This window comes from Zootoca vivipara, chromosome 5 (assembly GCF_965207765.1).
Source record: "Zootoca vivipara chromosome 5, rZooViv2.hap1.1, whole genome shotgun sequence".
NCBI lineage: Eukaryota > Metazoa > Chordata > Lepidosauria > Squamata > Lacertidae > Zootoca > Zootoca vivipara.
Genome location: NC_142588.1, coordinates 85,199,343 through 85,218,709, shown reverse-complemented (window position 1 = coordinate 85,218,709; position 19,367 = coordinate 85,199,343). Strand labels below are relative to the sequence as shown.

Below are 19,367 nucleotides of genomic sequence, written 5' to 3'. Positions count from 1 at the left end.
GAGGTGGCTGGCCAGCTCTGCCCTCCTGAATGCCTGGGACTGGGCAACCGGGGGGGGGGGGGCGCCCGTCGGATCTTTTCATCCTGGCACCGCATATGCTTAAGACAGTCCTGGCCATGTGAGCCACTTCTGTCTTGGGATCCCAGTACCTGAAGGAGCACCTCTTTCTAGATGATTCCACTAAGATCCCTAAAATAATCCATAGAGACCCATCTCTGCATGACCCTTCCAACGGCAACAAGAGAGGGGGTTGTGGAATGCAGTTCCCCTAAAGAGGCCCAGCTGATACCCTCTTAACATCCTTTGGGTGACAATTTAAGACCTTTGTTATCTCCAAATGTTGGATTAGTTTGATAGTAACTGCGCTCATGACAAAGGAAGGGTTTCTGTTCTTTTCGCCTGTTCATTTGCTAGATCATATTCCATACATTGCTAGATTTATTCCATAGTTTGTCTATACTGGATTTTTAAAATTACTTTTTATGGTAAGTCACCTAGAGACTAGGTGATTCATATTTTAATTAATTGATGATGACAACAACAACAACACCTTGAGTTCCGTGATGGAGACAATGTGGAATTGAAATATTATTTTAAAAATTATACTCATGGAGATGACTAAAATGGGATCAGGTCAGTTGAAAGTGAATATAGTTTAATGTGTTTAAAGAATGCAAATGTCCCTTGTATTCTTCTCCAGTTTGACTTTACAGTATGTGGCTTTGCTGGCTCACTCCAGCCAAAATGTGAGATGAGGGCCAGTTCTGTCAACTCCCTCCCTTCCTCCCTCCCTCCCTCCCTCCCTCCCTCCCTGTGTGTCTTTTGCTATGCCAGCTCCGAGCAAATATAGGTGAGGGGTCTATGGATCAGACCCCCATGGAGGACTGGGGGCCTTTGGATCAGTAGCATCATAGGGCACACAGCTGACCTCCAGTCAGTTGCATTGTTGCTGCTTGCTAGAAGGCAGTGGAGGATCAGTGAAATGACAGGGAGGTCAGCGCAGTGCAAGTGCACCAGCACAGTCATTCTGGCTTTCCTGCCAGTGCATTTGCACTCTGCCAACCTCTCTGCCTTGTCACTCCTTTTACCTGCTGGTAAGCATCAATGACACGACCAACTGGAGCATTGGCACCCCAGCAAAGCTGGAACAAATGCTAGCAAATCCCTAATCAAAGCTAGTATGTCAGAGAGCAGTCTATGCTAGAGCCTTTCTCCCAGCTAGCATTGTATGAACAGGGAGATTTTTGTATGGGAGTATTTGAGCATTCAGCCATTGCTTCTTCCATTTCTAGGCTTCGGTGGCGCTATCCAATAAAACTTCACATGACGTTGAGCTTTGTGACTGTGGATTCAAACTGTCATTGTACCCCAGACTTCATTCACTTCACAAACTGCTGCCAGGATTTATCAGTCAACCAACATGCCATTACCAATGTGTTGGTTTCAGTGATTTATAAATTGATTTGATATTCTCAGGCTGCCATTCATATTTTACCAAGTGCAGTTAATTGGAGTATTTTCTTCCGTATTTGTCATTAGGCTGAGCCAGCATTTTGAGGTGTTTACAGACTAATTTATTGATAAAATTAAACAGTATATTAAAATACAGCAAATTAAAAAGATCTCCACAGCATTCATCAGTGCAATGTACATTATATTCAGATCTTCATAATCCAGTTTAATCTCTAGAAAAGAAATACATTATTCAGGGGAAGAAAAAATATTAATTTTACAATCAAAACTGCTGTCATTTATTGTGTATATTTCAGTTCTCAGTGTCTTTCTGAATTAATATATTTAATTTTTTAAAAAATACATATTCTGAGAAAGGAATATATATATATATATATATATATATATATATATATATATAGTGTGATACCCAGACTCTAAACCCATATTTTAGGAGGTTATAAAATCAATCTTTCATTGCACACTTTCCACATCATGTGAAATTTATTGCTTTCCTAGTTTCACTATATCAAAACTATGGCTTCTGTGACACAAGCCACCTTTTTCAACTCTAGCATGGGTTGCTTATTAACTTGAGGGTGTAGTAGGGGATACGGGATACATTAGCATTGTTTTGGGAATGATTCTTCAGGGAAATGTGTGGCTTTAATTCAAACAACTCAGCAGACAGATGTTATCCTGTGAACTGGTGCAGCCTCACTTTGGTTCACACCATTTTGTACCAAGCCGAGATTTGTAACAAGACCCACCACGGAAAATGGTGGACCCACCATGGGATGAACATTTGAATTTATTTGGTGGCGCTGTGGTGTAAACCACTGAGCCTAGGGCTTGCCGATCGGAAGGTCAGCGGTTCGAATCCCCGCAGCGGGGTGAGCTCCCGTTGTTCGCTCCCTGCTCCTGCCAACCTAGCAGTTCGAAAGCACGTCAAAGTGCAAGTAGATAAATCAATCTTCCAGCAGGAAGGTAAACAGCATTTCAGTGTGCTGCTCTGGTTTCGCCAGAAGTGGCTCAGTCATGCTGGCCACATGACCTGGAAAAACTGTCTGCGGACAAACGTCAGCTCCTTCGGCCAGTAAAGCGAGATGAGCGCCGCAACCCCTGAGTCGTTCGCAACTGGACTTAACTGTCGGAGTCCTTTACCTTTACCTTTAAGGCAATTACTACGTGGCATTATTGCACAGACAGGCAGCAATGAAAAATTATTTAATCCTCTCTAGTCAAAAAACAGCCCTCCCCCTCCTATATTGCCACTTGGATACAAACCTGGTTTGTTTTTTTTCCGGATAGATTTGTTATCCTATATTATATTTTGGGGACATAGAATAATAGAATTGTAGAGCTGGAAGGGGTCACCTAGCCCAACCCACAGTAATGCAGGAAGCTTTCACCCAATGTAGGGCTCAAACCTATGGCCCTGGGATTAAGAGTCTCGTGCTCTACCGAGTGAGCTATCCAACAGGAGCCTGCAAGATTTGATGGCAAGACCCACTGAAGTCCCTTTGGGGCTCCCGTAACAGGGGAATGAGGATCGAGCCAGAAGAACAGAAGAAGAACCCCTGCTGGATCAAGCCAACGATGGCCCACCTAGTTCAGCTTCCTATTCTCACAGTGGCCAACCAGATGTCTATGGGAAGCCTGCAAGCAGGACCTGAGGACAACAGCTGGAGGTACAACACAGCCATCATGACCAGTAACCATTGGCAGCTTTATCCTTGTTATATATTAAGTTAACTGCAGTACTCCTTCTGGCCACCGTGGCTGCAGTTCTCACTCAGGTCCACAACATGCAAATGGAGGATTGGGAGTGCTGTTCACGGATTGGGTAGCTAGGGGAAGTTTGTTACTGTTGCAAGTTACTGAGTACTATATAAGCCAGTTGGCTAAGCTACTGTTCAGTCTGGGACTCAGAGCTAGAATAAAGAGCTGGTTGTTTTGAGAGCTGCGTCTTCATCCTTCTTACTCACTATTCAACAATCCTCTCTGAATTTATCTCAAGATCTTTTAAGACCATCTGAGTTGGTGGCCATTGCTACATTTTGTAGCACCGAATTCTATAGTTTGGCTATGCGCTGTGTGAATGAGTGCATTCTTTTCTCTGCCCTTTATCTCCCAACATTCACAGCTTCGTGTGGTTGTTGCCTCTAACCTGGTTACCAACACTGACTTGTTAGCACGAAATGAAGTGGACATGCGATTATCAATGGCAAAGCACTGCAAGAACTGGATTTCAGAATGCCTTCGTAAGTGGGACTTCTTGATACCTTGCAGTAGCACTCAGAAAGCAAACCAGCGCAGCATGCATTGTGCTGGATTCGCAGCTCTGTAAGTACATCCTGCACTGGCAGTACATACTACGTTGGACTATGCCAGGGGCACAATTTCAGGTGGCTGGAGAAGAAATGATTTCTATGTTCATGATGGAAGCAACCTTGCACATCAGATTCAAAGGCCTCCTCTAGAAAACCGAGGTTAAGCAGAGCATGCCTCTTAAGAGCATTTGCTGGGCCTGCTATCTTACCATCATATATGCAAATAGAAAACTCGGGTGACGAATTATGATGATGGCTATGTACCCAAAATGTGGCTATGCTGAAATAAGACGTGGGTATTAGCATGCTTGGGGGAACTTCAGGGGTTTCCAGAAGTGTAGAGCTGTTCAGCAGTGGAACTGACTCCCACAAGAGGTGGTGGACTCTTCTTCCTTGGAGGTTTTCAAACTGACGTTGGGTGGCTATCTGTCATGGATGCTTTAGATGAGATTCCTGCACTGCAGGTGGTTGGACTAGATGACCCATGGGGTCATCTACCAACTGTAAGATGCTATGATTCTATGAAAACCGCTAAGGAGACAATGTCCTGCAAAACATCTGTAGCAAGGGATGAACGTGCCCATTGGCCATGGAACGCTGGTTGGTTTTTGGGAGTGGGTGGCTGGGGTGGGGGGTCAGAATGGAGCATTATGAAGGGGGCATGGCTGGCTGGCTGGCTGGCATACTGAAGATGAACACTCCACACTGCAATGCTACTTATCCCTCCTAATAACCAGAGGTAGATACTAATGCCCTCTTCTCTCCACACACCTCAGCCCGGATCTGAATCTAAGTCCTGCACAGCCGCTTTTTCTGGAGAAAAAGAAGAAGACAGGGACAGGTTCTAAGCAAGTTTCTAAAAATGTGCAGTTAACTGCAAGTGGACCTACATTTTTAGGCCCCTTCACAACCATCAATGAGGTCTGGGTAACCACTGTAATCTTCTTCAATGGGGTTTTTCTATGACAGATACATTACTACATCTCAGATTGTGAATAAAATGGCTAAACTAAATGACTAAATTCATAGCTTCTTTACTCGTGGAAGGAGGGATGCTCAACCTACTATGCACCGCATTTTCAAAGCAGCATTTTTTATATATATTAAAAGTAGTCCTAATTCTACCCGAGTCTAAATGGCTAAAACATCCAGGGTGCAACAAAAAGCTGCTGTTTTTTTAAAAAAAGAAAAAGGCAAGACCCAGAATGAACTCTAAGCTGAACAGTTCTCCCCACAGTACATTCCAAACAGGCAGATTTATTGTGTCTTTGGAATGCTATTACAAAAACCCCATTCTACTCCCTCCATTTAGTGCCTTGCATACCTAGAGTGACTATAATAAAGACATAGTAAAGACAGTCACCCCGGTGCATTATATAAAATGCACTTTAGAATCTCCTTCCAGAGAGAGACTTGTACAATACTCAGTACAATACTGCCGTCGTTTCACTTCTGCCTGTCACAGACATTGAAGGCATCAGATAACAGGCAGCATGCAGTCTTTAAAATGAAGAAGAGCAAAGTGAGATTTGAAGTCGGGACATCTAAACAATTTGAAAGTGTGAACGCTGCCTTCGTGAAATGTGCTTCATGGCCAAGTTCTCAAGCTGCACCATTTCCTGCTCTACCCCAGTGAAGACAGCAAAGGGGACTCACAGCCTTTTGCACAACATGGATGCAGGATCCAGGCTGCTTTCAAACCACCTTGTGTATTTGTCCCCTTTCACATAGTCAGCCACTGTGAATGAATGCAGTAAGCATCAATACAGGACAGTTTCCAGGCCAACTGATGTGATGCTGTGAGTTGACTCGCAACGCTTGGTTTCCGTACCTTCAACATTATGGCTTATATCCAATAGGTTGCTTACGGTAGTCAAAGGCACTCGCACGTCTGCAAGGCACCTCCTCTGGTTTGATAGCTTCCTGCTCAAACCTGTGCCATGTTTCATACTGTTTCAGAATCAGAGCCCCCACCCAACCCTGAGGAGTGGCTTTGGAAGGACACATGGGGCTGCAGAAGAGAGGAGGTTGGGAAATCCATTTTCTATGAGTGCGAAAGCTTTGGTCCTCCAAACGTTGCTGAACTACAACTCCTGTTAGCCCCAACAAGCATGGCCAAAGGCAGGGATGATGGGAACTGTAGTTCAGTCACGTCCAGAAGGCAAAAGTTTCCTTGCACTTGTTGTATTTTTACTTTGATAGGGTTCCAGCGAACCTCTACAAGTAGAGGCAATTCCTCACTTCAGGAGATTATTCTCCAGGTGAGTGATCAGGATAGCCGTGGGTGCAGAGCTATCACACTCATTCCTGCTACCCACCCTCACAAGTTTACTTAACGTGAATACAGAATGCTTGAAGAGGGCTTAAGGCACTAGGCAGTTTTGTGTGTGCTTTGTGATTGTATATACATCTGCTTAACACGCACATACTATAGATTTTACGGTTTTATCCCCTAAGACGTTAAAAACAATTTACAGCCCATCATGAACTTAGTACCCAAATCCCAGTTCCCCCGTATTCTTATTACTTGCCTGCCTTGATTGTATTTTATCTTCTTTATGGGGGCACTAAAATATGCACAAATAAAATCATGTTAGCTTATTCATTATCATTTCATTTTCATCCACCTTAAACACACAAATATATAAGCCATAAAGTTTTCTGGCTGTGGGATCATTCAACACTGTTTGTTATAGACTGGATACTGGCAAATGACTAGCAAAGAATGCCTCAGCAGTCTGGTGGTGCCTGTTGAATTATTACTTTTAAGAGAAAATTTAATTTATTGCTGGTCAATACCAAAATTAATCCTGATGACATTGCCTGTTATGATTTACTGGCACCTTACTTTATTGATGCTCCTCAAAGGCCCCAGAGGACATGTCCTATCAATGGATACAGTCTATAGCATACTTACTTAGGTGAAAGAACTCATTGAAATCAATGGGACTTTCTTCTGAACAAACGGGTTTGGGTTGTGGGTGAGCTGCTGGAGATGGGGGGATGTGTATAGATGCCAGCTGGTTTGCTGGCACTAACTGACGGCCCCAATTCCCTTGCAGGCTCTGACATTACATGAATAGATTAAACATAGGAGTCTGGCAAAAGAGCAGGAAAGAGGAAGCTGGTCACCTTCTCTAGTTTGTAATGGGAGGCTGAGAGAGATAGAGAGATATGACCTTCTGTAATAAATGTCTTTCATGAGAGAGAGCTTCACAGATTGGAAGAGGAGGAGACACCAGCCCCAAACCTCAATAACAGCTTTTACATTTGCCCCGGCAGCTAATCCAGTTATCAGCCACTCTCCTCTATTAAATATAGGTCACAACTTATTTGGAGCCATGTCCTGTTATCAATCTAGCCAAGGCCTCATATTGAGCTTACGGGCACTTGAAGGTAGCAATCAGTGTTGGAATGTAGCTCACGATGACCTTTTGCAAGTGCTTAAAAATGATCTTTGAGAGCTCACTTCACCCATCCACGCTTAAGAAAAGAGTACCACGGGTTTGTGGGTGCTTGTGATATTCTCTTTGGAGGCCACCTTCAAGTTTGGCTGCCTCCCACTCTGGTGGGTAAGGAGAATTCACCAGCCACCACAGGTCATCAGGCATCATAGATGGAGCTTTTCATATTGCCCTGGAGCAATATGAGATGGAGCTTTTCATATTGCCAGGCATTATGCTTCCACAATCTTATCTTCTCTTTGCCCCTTGATGGCCTTCAAAAGGAGTTGGGAATCTTTCACTCCCGATTTCTTGAATCCAATTTTGTGTGAATCCACACAAGGTGTGGCTAATCTTAATTATGATTCATTTGAAACAAGCCAGTCTGAAACTGAGTTTTACAAAGGTGGAGAGTCGAAACAAACCATGCTTGAAATTAACCACAATTTTGGACAGAGCACTAAACTGTGGTTAATTGAAACTGGAAGTCAATGCTTCAAATCTCCTCACAGCTGAACCAGAGGGAGGGGCAGGAAAGGAGGATAAGAGCTCTGGGGAGGCTAGGTTCATTCTCAGCACATAAACATTCAGCCACAGTAGACTGTGGTACAACCTGAAACTTGCATAGTGCCTCACAGGCACTCAGCTGAACGCCTGCTTCCTTCTTCCGCCTTCCACCTTAAGACTCCTCCCAACACAAACACAGATGGCTTTTCCATCTCTCTCTCTCTTCTCTCTCTCTCTCTCTCTCTTCCCCTCCCTCTTCTCCCCACTTATATACCATCTAGCCTGATGAAGAGTGCAGAACTCAGAAGTTTGCACACTATTTTATGACATTCTTTGTTGACCTAATAAAGGTATTGACCTAATATGGATTCTGATGGATCAAACTAGAAAATGTTGCTTAAAAATAGATCAAATACTTAAGGAACGTAGTTAGGGAATAATCATGAGCTTATGAAATTTCCAAATAATAAATGCTAGAGCCATGGACAGCATTTGAAAAGGGTGTATGTGTGTCAACAAACCTAACAGGGATACAAGAGGAGCATATTTAAGTTCTCACTGAGAATCACATATTAGACAAGACCTCACATCAGGGCCAGCCCACTCACAAGGCAATGTGAGGTGACCGCCTCAGATGGCAGGATCCAAAGGGGCAGCAAATCCTGACGTCACTCTTTATTCAGGGCTGGCTCACCCATGAAGCAAGGTGAGCTCACAGTGAAAGTCTCAGGTCCCTGAGTAAATTGATCTACATCTATATGAGCAAATAATGTCTACAAATATTGCAGCCCACCTTCAAGCTGCTGAATGGTGAACTCTTAGTGCAGTATGGCCATACTTGTAATACAATGAAACTCAAAGCCATTGGTTTCTGAATATGTACTGGTTCTTGACAGGAAAGCAGAAATCTCTCCCTGTTAGGAAACTGAATTCAGGATACCCATGGCACTCACTGTGGATTTGCCATTTTCAGTTGCATTCCCCCTGATAGTCCGACTCTGCTGGTGCCAGTTTTGATTCCACTGGGAATATCTTGCCTAACACTTGACTCATATTGAGAGGCCAGCCAACAATTCAGGGGGTGAATTTCTGCTATATACAACAGCAGTACTTTGCATCCCCAGTTGTATGTGATACGACAGTAGCCATAGGTGTGTTCAGGTGTTTGCCTGAGCATGAGTATGAAACTCTGCCAGGGGTGGGGCTGTGGCATGCGTGCAAACTCCACCTTCAATGCCCTTGCACAGAGCATGCCTGATCTGCAAAGGGAAGGTCTGCATGGGATTCCTACTTGTGTTCACTCAAACCTAGATAGAATTCTCAGTCCAGTTGGTTATTGTGCATTTTCAGGGCCTCCAATCACGTGGTGAGCGGTACTCATACTCAAGCAAGAATTTCCCTGTGGCAGGACAGGAAATGACAGTGACTAGGTTGGGGGTGGGTACACACAATTATGTTGGGCTTGGGCTTGCATGCACATCTCTTGAACTTGGCAGTTCAAGCAAACACCGGGATATACCTCACAATGCCGTATGTATGTTGCCATCTTGGTTGTAGCCAGAGATTAAGAATGAGAAATGTAACCACATCCAATATTGCCAGCGTTATGTCTCCTGGGCAGCACAGCCATGGTGCATAAGCATGAAGATAAGACAGTGACAGCTATAGTCCATAAACATCTCTTTCTTATCGGAGAACAATACTAGCAACACTGTTTTATGACTCTGACTAACCTTGTCATCCACAGGAGACACGATTGACTCACTAGCCACCTCAAGGTGAGGAAAGCTTAATTCTTAATGCTAAATGTCTATAAAACGTAAGCAGCTTGAGAATGGTCTGAGAATACAAAGAAGGGATTGTTCAGTATTGCTGGTGTAATTCGACAGCCAGACCTGGCTTGCTGCTAGTTAAGGGTAAAGTGTGTTTATAAATAAGGGGTTAATCAGTGAAACCTGAAGATATTTATGATGGAAGTTTTACAATATGCATACAGGTGCCTGTAATCAGCATAGTGGCCCTTGCAAAGTGCCCTCATCACTCTGTAAGGTTTCATGACCAAGATCTACTAATTCTGTGTCAACTTGCTCTGCTGTTGACTCTTTTCATTGAACAGCAGTCCCTAATGCTACTTGGCAAACCACTGTTGAAACAGATAATTTCACCAGAAGTTTGTGATACAGAATGGAGGGCGGGCCGCAGTTCAACTGAGAAAGTGAAAGACTATGGATGCATGTAAATTCAGCCCACTAAAGACATGCACTGGTTGTCAGCTTCATCTCTCCTGCACCAGCCCACTCATTGCCTTCACAGAAATCAATGCTATTATTATTATTATTATTATTATTATTATTATTATTATTATTATTATACCGCCCTATACCCGGGAGTATAGGCAAGGGCTTTAATACAAGGCTGTATGTGTGTGTATCCACACACACGGGATATCTTGTAGAAACAAGATTTGCTTTGTATCTTTAGTATTTGGAAGCTGCCCAATATGTTTCAGATCCGTTCTGTTTCACCCCGATTCAATTTGTTATTTGAGTCCAAATCTGATCTTCTAAATCCGAAGATCTATTCCCCCCCATTTATGATGAAATTGAGTCTTAATCTCCACCCCCATCTTTTCAATAAAGCAGATGAAATTTTCAGAGATATTCCACCTTATATCTAAGCACCCACCTAGTGAGTACATGGACTTCCATGAAGGTGAACGAGAGGGCTTCTGCAAGGAGTACACAGCCCTTTGTCCTCTCCTGACAGTCACAGCAAGCTAGTCCTTTGCTTTGCAGCCTACTGGCTTTCGTGGGCTCATTTACAAGGCTGATTTTGTGTGTACCAACACATTCCAAAGAGTTAGCTTTCCTCCATATATCATTCGGAAATTGAAGTACATGATAAATTGTCAACAGTGCAAAAGGCTGCTTCAGATTTATCTAACTGTACAAAATGGTGCCGTGAAACGGACTCTTTTAAAGAGTCAAAAAACAAAAGAAAGGAAAGGTTTCAACCACATACAATTTCTGGTCCAGCTCAGAGTTTTCCTTTGCAAAATGTAAACAAAGCTCTTCCTCTGTGTGTGTGTGTGTGTGTGTGTGTGTGTGTGTGTGTACATGTGAAAAAGACAGAATCTTCATTTGCTTCCCAGTAAGGCAGCCTGAAAGACATCAAGTCCTGCTTTGAAAGAAACCTGAGCTGAATTGAGGCTGCTGAGCACTTTCGACAATGCTGCTTGAAGAGTCTCATTTGACTGATGTAGCTTGCAGTGTTCCACTGCCTCTAGCAGTACTGAAAATTGGTGTGTCCTTTCATCCAGCCTGTAAAGGATGTTTCTGAAAAAGAACAATAAGAAACAGTAAATGCTTGACTCAAACAGATGAAAACAGGTATCTGAAATCATCTGAAATCATCGATGATGCCCCCAGGTGGCAGCCACGTTTTACAAATGATACACATTACCTACTGTAACATTAACCCGCGGCAAGCTCAGAAGTCGACTGTGTATATTTTATCTGCCTTCCCAGAAGTGTGCCCCTTCATCGCTCCAGGAGCGTACATCTACAAATCTTATCAAAGGAAACATCGTCAATCAGGATGAAATATATATCACAGCCCCAGCCCCACGACATCCCACTAACATTTTCTCATTGAGAAGAATAACAGCCTGATCCCCATACTCAATAGTTCTTTCATCTCACCGGGGTGTTCCCCATCCCCAAGGAACTAATGTAAATCTTACACGGCTGTAAGTACAGCCATGCAACACCTCCCCAAAGATTTTCCCAAATATTATTGCCACGTCAAAAAGTAATACTGCGTGTTTGGGACAGTGAACCACAAAATTGGATACATAATTTTCACAAAGGGAGGATTTTCTGAAATGTTAGTTTATGTGATAGTTTGGTTCGTGGATAATGCACATACAGAGCAGGGTTGTTTCTGAATGGAGTTCCCCATTCCAAATCAAATGGACGACTGACTTGTAATAAAGTGTTTTGATAGAGAAAACTCAGAATAACTGCAAGACCAGAAATAGCGCTTTAGCTTCTTCAGCCACAGTGCGTGATAAAGTATTCAAAGAATTTCTGTTCTCAGAAGAGTGTAAGAAAAACCCTGTTGGGTCCGCAGAGCCAGAGGCTCATCTAGTTCAGCATTCTTGTCTCGCTTTGGCCAACCAGATGCCTATGGGAAGCTCACAAGTTGGAACAAAGAGCAACAGGGTTCTCTGCACTTGAGCTCTCCAGCAGCTGGAGAATGGAGATAGAACATAGGCATCCTTTTCCACTATTAATTTGTCTAAGCATCTTTAAAGCCATCCAAGTTGGTGGCCATCGCTACGTCTTGCAAGAGTGACTTCCACAATTTAGCTATGCACTGTGTGTGAAGAAACAGGGGAGCGGGTGGCATACCTGCCAAGTGTGGTGTAGTGGTTAAGAGCGGTAGACTCATAATCTGGGGAACTGGGTCTCCGCTCCTCCACATGCAGCTGCTGGGTGACAGAGTGTTTGTTGTGGGGGAGGAAGGGAAAGGAGATTGTTAGCCGCTTTGAGACTCCTTCGGGTAGTGATAAAGCAGGATATCAAATCCAAACTCTTCTTCTCTTCTTCTCCGGGATCGGCAGCCGCGCAACACCGGAAGTTGCGTACAGTCATACCTCGGTTTAAGTACGCCTCGGTTTGAGTATTTTAAGTTTAAGTACTCCGCGGACCCGTCTGGAATGGATTAATCCACTTTCCATTACTTTCAATGGGGAAGTTCGCTTCAGGTTAATTACGCTTCAGGTTAAGTACGGACTTCCGGAACCAATTACACTCATACCTCGGGTTAAGTACGCTTCAGGTTGAGTACTCTGTGGACCCGTCTGGAACAGATTAATCCACTTTCCATTACTTTCAATGGGAAAGGTCGCTTCAGGCTAAGTACGCTTCAGGTTAAGTACAGAATTCTGGAACCAATTGTGTTTGTAAACCGAGGTACCACTGTAGACACAACTTCCAGTGTTGCTTTGACAATCTATGGGCACCAGAAAATGGCCGGCGCCGGAAGTCGCGTCTACGCATGTCTACGCGTAGATGCAACTTCCAGTGTTGGCACCGGCCATTTTTGGTGCCCATAGATGGGCAAAGTGACACCGGAAGTTGCGTCTACGCACTTCTGGACATGTGTAGACGCGACTTCCAGTGCTGGCGCCGACCATTTTCTGGTGCCCATAGATGGGCAGAGCAGCACCAGAAAAATGGCCGCTGACAGGAACCAAAAAAAGGGAAATTAATAGGAGAAGAGCTGGAACAGGAGACCTCCGGGAAACGGTAAGGAAAAATGGGGGTTCCCCAGGAAATACGGGGTACGTGGCAGCTATGGCGGGTGGCACTGTGGTCTAAACCACTGAGCATCTTGGGCTAGCTCATCGGAAGGTTGGCGGTTCAAATCTGTGCAACGGGGTGAGCTCCTGTTGCTCTGTCCCAGCTTCTGCCAACCTTGCAGTCCGAAAGCACGCCAGTGCGAGGAGATAAATAGGTACCGCTGCACCAGGAAGGTAAACAACGTTTTAGTGCGCTTTGGTTTCCGTCACGGTTGCGCCAGAAGAGGTTTAATCATGCTGTGCCACATGACCATGTGAAGAAATACTTTCTTTTGTCTGTCCTGAATCTACAACATTCAACTTCATTTGGTGTCCCTGAGTTCTAGTATTATGAGAGAGGACCCGAACCATGGATTCATGTGGCAAGAAAGGAGATTCCAAAGAAAGATCTGGAAGAACTTTCTGACAGTAAGAGTTGTTCAGTGGTGGAACAGACTCCCTCGGGAGGCGGTGGACTCTCCTTCCTGGGAGGTTTTTAAGCAGAGGTTGGATGGTCATCTGTCATGGATATCTCATTGAGATTCCTGCATTGCTGGGGTTAGGAATAAATATCCCCCTTTTTAAAGATTTTAAAAAAGAAAATTAGTAATTATTTATGTAAGCAACAACAGCGGCAAGAATTATATTACCACAAGCTTGGAAGACAGAAGAAATGCCAACGAAAGAACAATGGCAAGGGAAACTTATGGAATACGCAGAACTGGCAAAATTAACAGATAAATTACATGAAAAGGATAACAAAGACTTTAAGAGAGAATGGGAACCACTTACAACATATATGAAGAAACAACATAAAGAATTGGACTCACTGGCAGGGTTTGAATAAACAAACACAATTGAATATAACAAAAAGTAAGATTATATATATGGGGAAAATTTTAAGAAACAACACGCAGGGTGAGCAAATGGGAATATGAGGGAAGTCCAGGGGAGGAGGGGGGGGGAATATGTAAAATGGTTAGAGAAATATTGTTAGAGAAGGTATACATGGAAAAACCAATAAAAAATATTTTCTTTAAAAAGGGAATAGATACCCTTTGGGTTCCCTTCCAACTCTACAATTCTATGATTCTAATGTTTTTTGGCTTTTGGTGTTTTATTTGTGTTTGTTTTAATTTTTGTGAGGCTTCTTGAGTTCCAGTTCTGGGGGAAAGGCAGGGTACAAACAAACAAAGGTGTGGAGAAGCAGCTGCCTTGTGACTCAGATTCTTTGTGTGCATGAAAGGGGGTGGGGCATGGAGCATTCAGCCATGTGTCCCCAGATGCCGTTGGACTATTACTCCAGTCATTCCCAGGCAGCTCAGCCAACGGCCAGAGATGATGGGAACTGTAGTCCAACAGCAACTTGAATCACAGAAGCCGAAGCAGGAAAAGCCACAAGACCTTTTCCCCTGGAAAGCAAGAGAACTTATAGCTAGATGTCAGGTGTGTAGACCTGCCAGTCCCTGTCAGTGATGCAAACCACTTCAAGGCATTCTGCAGGAAGTCCCAGGTGCCCTAACTGAAGGCAGCCTGGATTATAGAGATAGAAAAGCAAGGTAAGCTGAAGAACACTGCTTGAGAGGGTGAGAAAGCAGCAAGGAGATGGAGAACAGGAAAGGGCTCCCAGTTGAATGGCTCCACTGTTATTCTTCAAAGCAAAGCTATTATATGTCTCTTGTTGTAAGCACAGCAAAGGCATTTCTTTTGGGGAGGGACCAACCCCCCAAAAAAAACCCCTACTCAGTTGGTTTCCACTAGGCTTTGGTGGGTCTGTTAGAGCAGGTAATAAATGTTATCTTAAAGCAGGTGTAATCATTATCCCAATTAGAGCAGTATGTAAATATCATAAATCTCTACCCGGGGAGCACCTTTGATTGTAAACTATATTGTGTGATATTGGAAAATAATGGCCTGGGGGGGGAGAGGTTGGTGAGTGATTGCAGGCAGGAGTTTATCATCAAACACACATACAAAGGAATTCATAAAATGAACGGACAGAGGAGGGGAAAAAATAACAAAAGAAAGCAGCTCAGCCAAGACACTCCATTAGTAACTTAATTACATGACAGGCCCAGTGGCAACTCCAAATTAGTAATAAAACTGCCAGCGATAGTCACCCAGAAGACTACCAGAGAGTATTTTCTGCAGATCACTATCGGAGATGTCTAATTACTATTCGAAGAGAGGGATTGGCTAAAAAAAAAAAAGTGACAGGTTAAATGGCAACTTAGAAAGTGCACTTTGAAATGCTTCCTTTAGAGTCTCCTTTGTGTAAAGGCCATAACTTACCCCACAAAGACACTAAAACCAGCATAACGGAAACCTTTTAAATTCTTCGCTGCCTCTAAACCGTGGTTGGGTGTGAATACATCATTGCAGCTAGGCGCTGGAAAACATATAGGACAGCGATGGAAAGTCTGACCAATGCTCTCCCTTCCTCAGAATTCTTTCAGCAAGATTAGGCAACCAGGTACCAGGGTCAATCTTTTGCTTTATGAGCAGCTGAAATGCCAGCGTGTGTCAACGAATACTGACACAGTAAGAGCTGTTCAACAGTGGAATGGTCTCCTTCGGAAGGTTGTGGACTCTCCTTCCTTGGGGGCTTTGAAGCAGAGACTGGATGGCCATCTGTCATGGATGCTTTAGTTTAGTTTCCTGCATTGCAGGGGGTTGGACTAGAGGACCCTCGGGGTCCCTTCCAACTCTATGATTCTATTATTTAAGCAACAAAAAGCTCCAAAACGTCCAGCAGGGGATTGCCTGCCTCCCGCAACTCTTTGAAGTCTTTGCAATAATTAATTACTGTTGTGACGGGAACAGCATGGCGACAACTCAGCAGTAATGTTGCCATCGTGCTGTTTCCGACATCACAGTGTTATGTTGGTACAGCAGGGGTAGTTTCTACACACATCCCTCTGTCCTCTGGTGTCATGGGCTGGCTGGATGCAGAAGACTGGTGGGAGGCACCAACTGGGGAACCCCCAAGGGAAGAAGGCTCAGAGCCAGGGGCATTGGTGGTGGGACAACGATGAGTGGTCAGAAGGAGAAGAGGGAACAGACTGGGGGGAGGAGGAGCAGCAGCAGGAGAAGTCGTAAGTTGATTAATGAGCACAAAGAGGCTGGAGCAGAGAAGCAGACCAGAATCAGAGGCAGGAGAGGATGGGACCAGGAGACAGAGATGAGGTTGGTTCATAGCTGCCAAGTACCCCGTTTTCCCCAGGAAACCCCGTTTTTACTTACCTTCTCCCGGTGGCCCCCCGTATCACTTCGTCTCCCGTTTTTCTCTATTATTTTCTCTTGCCGGCTGCCATTTTTTTCCTTTCTGATTTGCCCTTCTATGGGCACCAAAAATGGCCGCCGCCGGCTTCAAAAGTCGCATCTACGCATGTCCGGAAGTGCATAGACGCGACTTCCGGTGTCAGCGGTGGCCATTTTGGTGCCCATAGAAGGGCAAAGCGACACCGGAAGTTACGTCGACGCAACGTCCGGTGTCACACGGCTGCCGGTCCCAGATTCTGCAGTCCGGGACTTGGAAGGTAAGGGTTGGTTGCTGGAGTCCAGGGAGTCTTCCCCTCCTGTCTCCCAGAACCAGAGAAAAATGAGGAGGGGAGAGCAATGGGACACTAGACAAAGGAGCCTTAGATGGCTTGGGAAGGGCCCAGGGAGAAGGAGTCTTAGAGAGAGGTGGAAGGCCAGGACCTTCCATCCACACAACCACCTCATTGGGGCAAGACCTACTGGGAAGAGTTGATGTGATCACTAGAGACAGTAGGGAGTCTGGCTTGAGAGTGCGTTAGGCCTGCAAGGAGTCCCAGGAGCCAAATAAAGATGCTCAGAGGGCCACATTTGGCCCTGAGACGTGAGTTTCCCCACCCCTTTGTTTAGAGTTGTTCAAATTTGGGGTTTTCATAGAAAGCCCCTGTTTGGTGGGACAGAGGTTTGTGCAGATGCTTTCTGCAAACATCCATTTCTTATCTGATTCACAATGTTATGTGACTTCACAATGTTGTGCATCGGGTAGCAATCAGAAAAGATGACAGGATGACATCATTGTGGCTTACTGCAAACGAAGGCGGTGGAAAGCAAGGGCAATGGAAATAAATGGGCAAAACGCTTGACAAGGAATGTGAACAAATCGACGGAAAGCAGGGCATGTTTCTCAGCGCTGCCAAAAATTGGCTCTGCTTTAGTTTACAGCTACAATCCTGCCTGCATTATTGCAAGTGCCCAGAAGAAAGAGCACAGTACCAAGAATTCCAAAAAGGGCAAAGCTAAAAGGCAGAAGAAAGATTTAAGAAACTGAGGGGCATAGGACATGAATTTAGAGCATGGGAATATATCAAGCTGCCGTCTAATGAATCAGATCATTAGTCCACCTAGTTCAGCACCATCTGCTCCAAATAGCCATGGTTCTTCAAGGTCTCGGACAGAGGTCATTCACTGACCTGCATTCTTAAGTTCCTTTTAACTGCAGATGCCAGGAACTGAACATGGCTCTCTCTGCATGCATATAATCGGCTTTGCCAGTGATCTGCAGGCCCTTTCTGTTCTTCTGAGTGGCTAATTGGAGCCGGCCACTGGAGCTCCACATAATGGCCCTTCTAGTCCAGCAATCCTGCTTTTACAGTGGCAGACCAGATGCCTGTGAGAAGTCCAAGATGGACGTGGAGAACAACAGCACTCTGCCCACCTGCAGTTCCCAGAAAGTGGCAATGCTGAGTTGTCCACTAGATGGGAGTAGTAGGAAACTCTGGGGGAAATACTCCTAGCAACCCCCAAGGAAAAAGGCAGAAATACAACAACAACAACAACAACAACAACAACAACAACAACAACGTACTTGCCATTTTCACTGTGTCTTAGCAGAAAATAATAGAAGAATTTGAGACACCAGAAAGCCACAGTCCTCTTTCTGTTGACCACAGTAGTTTGATGGCCATAATTCTTTGATATTTACGTGATTAAAATGACATCAGTCCAATCCCTTTGCCTAATCACTTCAAAATACCTCCCTTCAAACGTAACCATTTTGATCGCATAATACACAGAGTCACTGCAACCCGCACAAAGGGATTCTTAAAAGGAAAGTGCAATGCATTATTGATGACACTAATGAAATTACTACACACATCACTCATCCTTAATGGGTCCATTTCAATGACACATCATACCAACCCGAAAAGTACAGCGCCAAACTGGGAAAAGTAATTAATAACGCCAGGCAGCAATTCTGAAGGAGATAAAAACCTCTTCATGGAGCTGACAAATCAGCCTTAATAAACTAAGGCAAAGGTACATACAAAAGGAATGTTATTAAAAGATGGGGGGGGGGAACCTTCCACTGTCTTTATGAGCCATTTCTGTGACTGAAAAATGTGCTCGTTTGGTGATAGAAATAATGGCCTTCTATTCAAACATTGTTTCTCATTAGCTGAAATGGGCATGGAATAAGACCCATACCAGCTAGAAAGTAACTTGTATTATGCCACGTCTTAAATAAATCAAATGAGATAATGCCAAGCCTTTGCAAATGGCTTAAACTGTAATATTCCATAATGCAAGAACTCTTTTTTTTTTTGATAATGAGGTTGAACTATTTCAGGGGTTAAGCTGAGGCAGCAGTGGGGGCAGTCTGGAGTTTACATGCTCCTCCGGAATGGAAAAGGACCAGAAGGGAAACAGGTGCTGGATTCAACAATGGGTGCAAAAGGAAGTGGGTGTTGCGTTCACACTTTAGGGAATGGGCCAGACAGCTAATTCCGCCCCTATCTGCTTCTGCTGGAACTCACGAAAAGGCAAGCAAATGGAGTGCCCGATTGCTTCACATTCCCCAGCTGAACAGCATTCAAAAGAGCGAAGCCTTCCTGCACCCTTGACTCTGCTGGTATTGAGGGGTGGGTTAGACATGTTTGGTGCCCTGCCCACAGTTTCTGCACACAGGTGTTGAATTAATTATTGGGGATCATTAAACGGCATCACTTTATTAAAATACAAATTTAATTCGTTCCACGGGTCTTTTCTTATAACGAAAAATTCGTCTAGTGAATCCCATAGGAATGCATTGAATTTTTTTTTATTTTCTTTGCCCATAGGAATGCATTAATTGAATTCCAATGCATTCCTATGGGAAACCGCGATTCGCTAGACAAATTTTTCGTAAAACGGATTCGTCTAGCGAGGCAACCTCCACTCGAAAAATCCTTTCGTTAAGCGGAAATTTTGTTAAGCAGGGCATTCGTTAAGTGAGGCACCACTATACTGTATTTTTCGTGGAGTGTGATGAAA

General features: G+C 44.2%; 1 protein-coding gene across 4 annotated transcripts in view; it reads right to left on the bottom strand.

The window, feature by feature from the left end:
* Positions 1-1,551: 1,551 nt before the first annotated feature.
* NAALADL2 (N-acetylated alpha-linked acidic dipeptidase like 2) overlaps positions 1,552-19,367 on the bottom strand; it is a 784,863-nt gene continuing 767,047 nt past the window's right edge. For all 4 annotated transcript variants that reach the window (XM_035134128.3, XM_035134127.3, XM_035134124.3 and 1 more), the window contains one exon: positions 1,552-11,070. In XM_035134128.3, the coding sequence (XP_034990019.3) occupies positions 10,872-11,070 (199 nt within the window). In that variant the 3' untranslated portion in view covers positions 1,552-10,871. The remainder of the gene's footprint in view (positions 11,071-19,367) is intronic.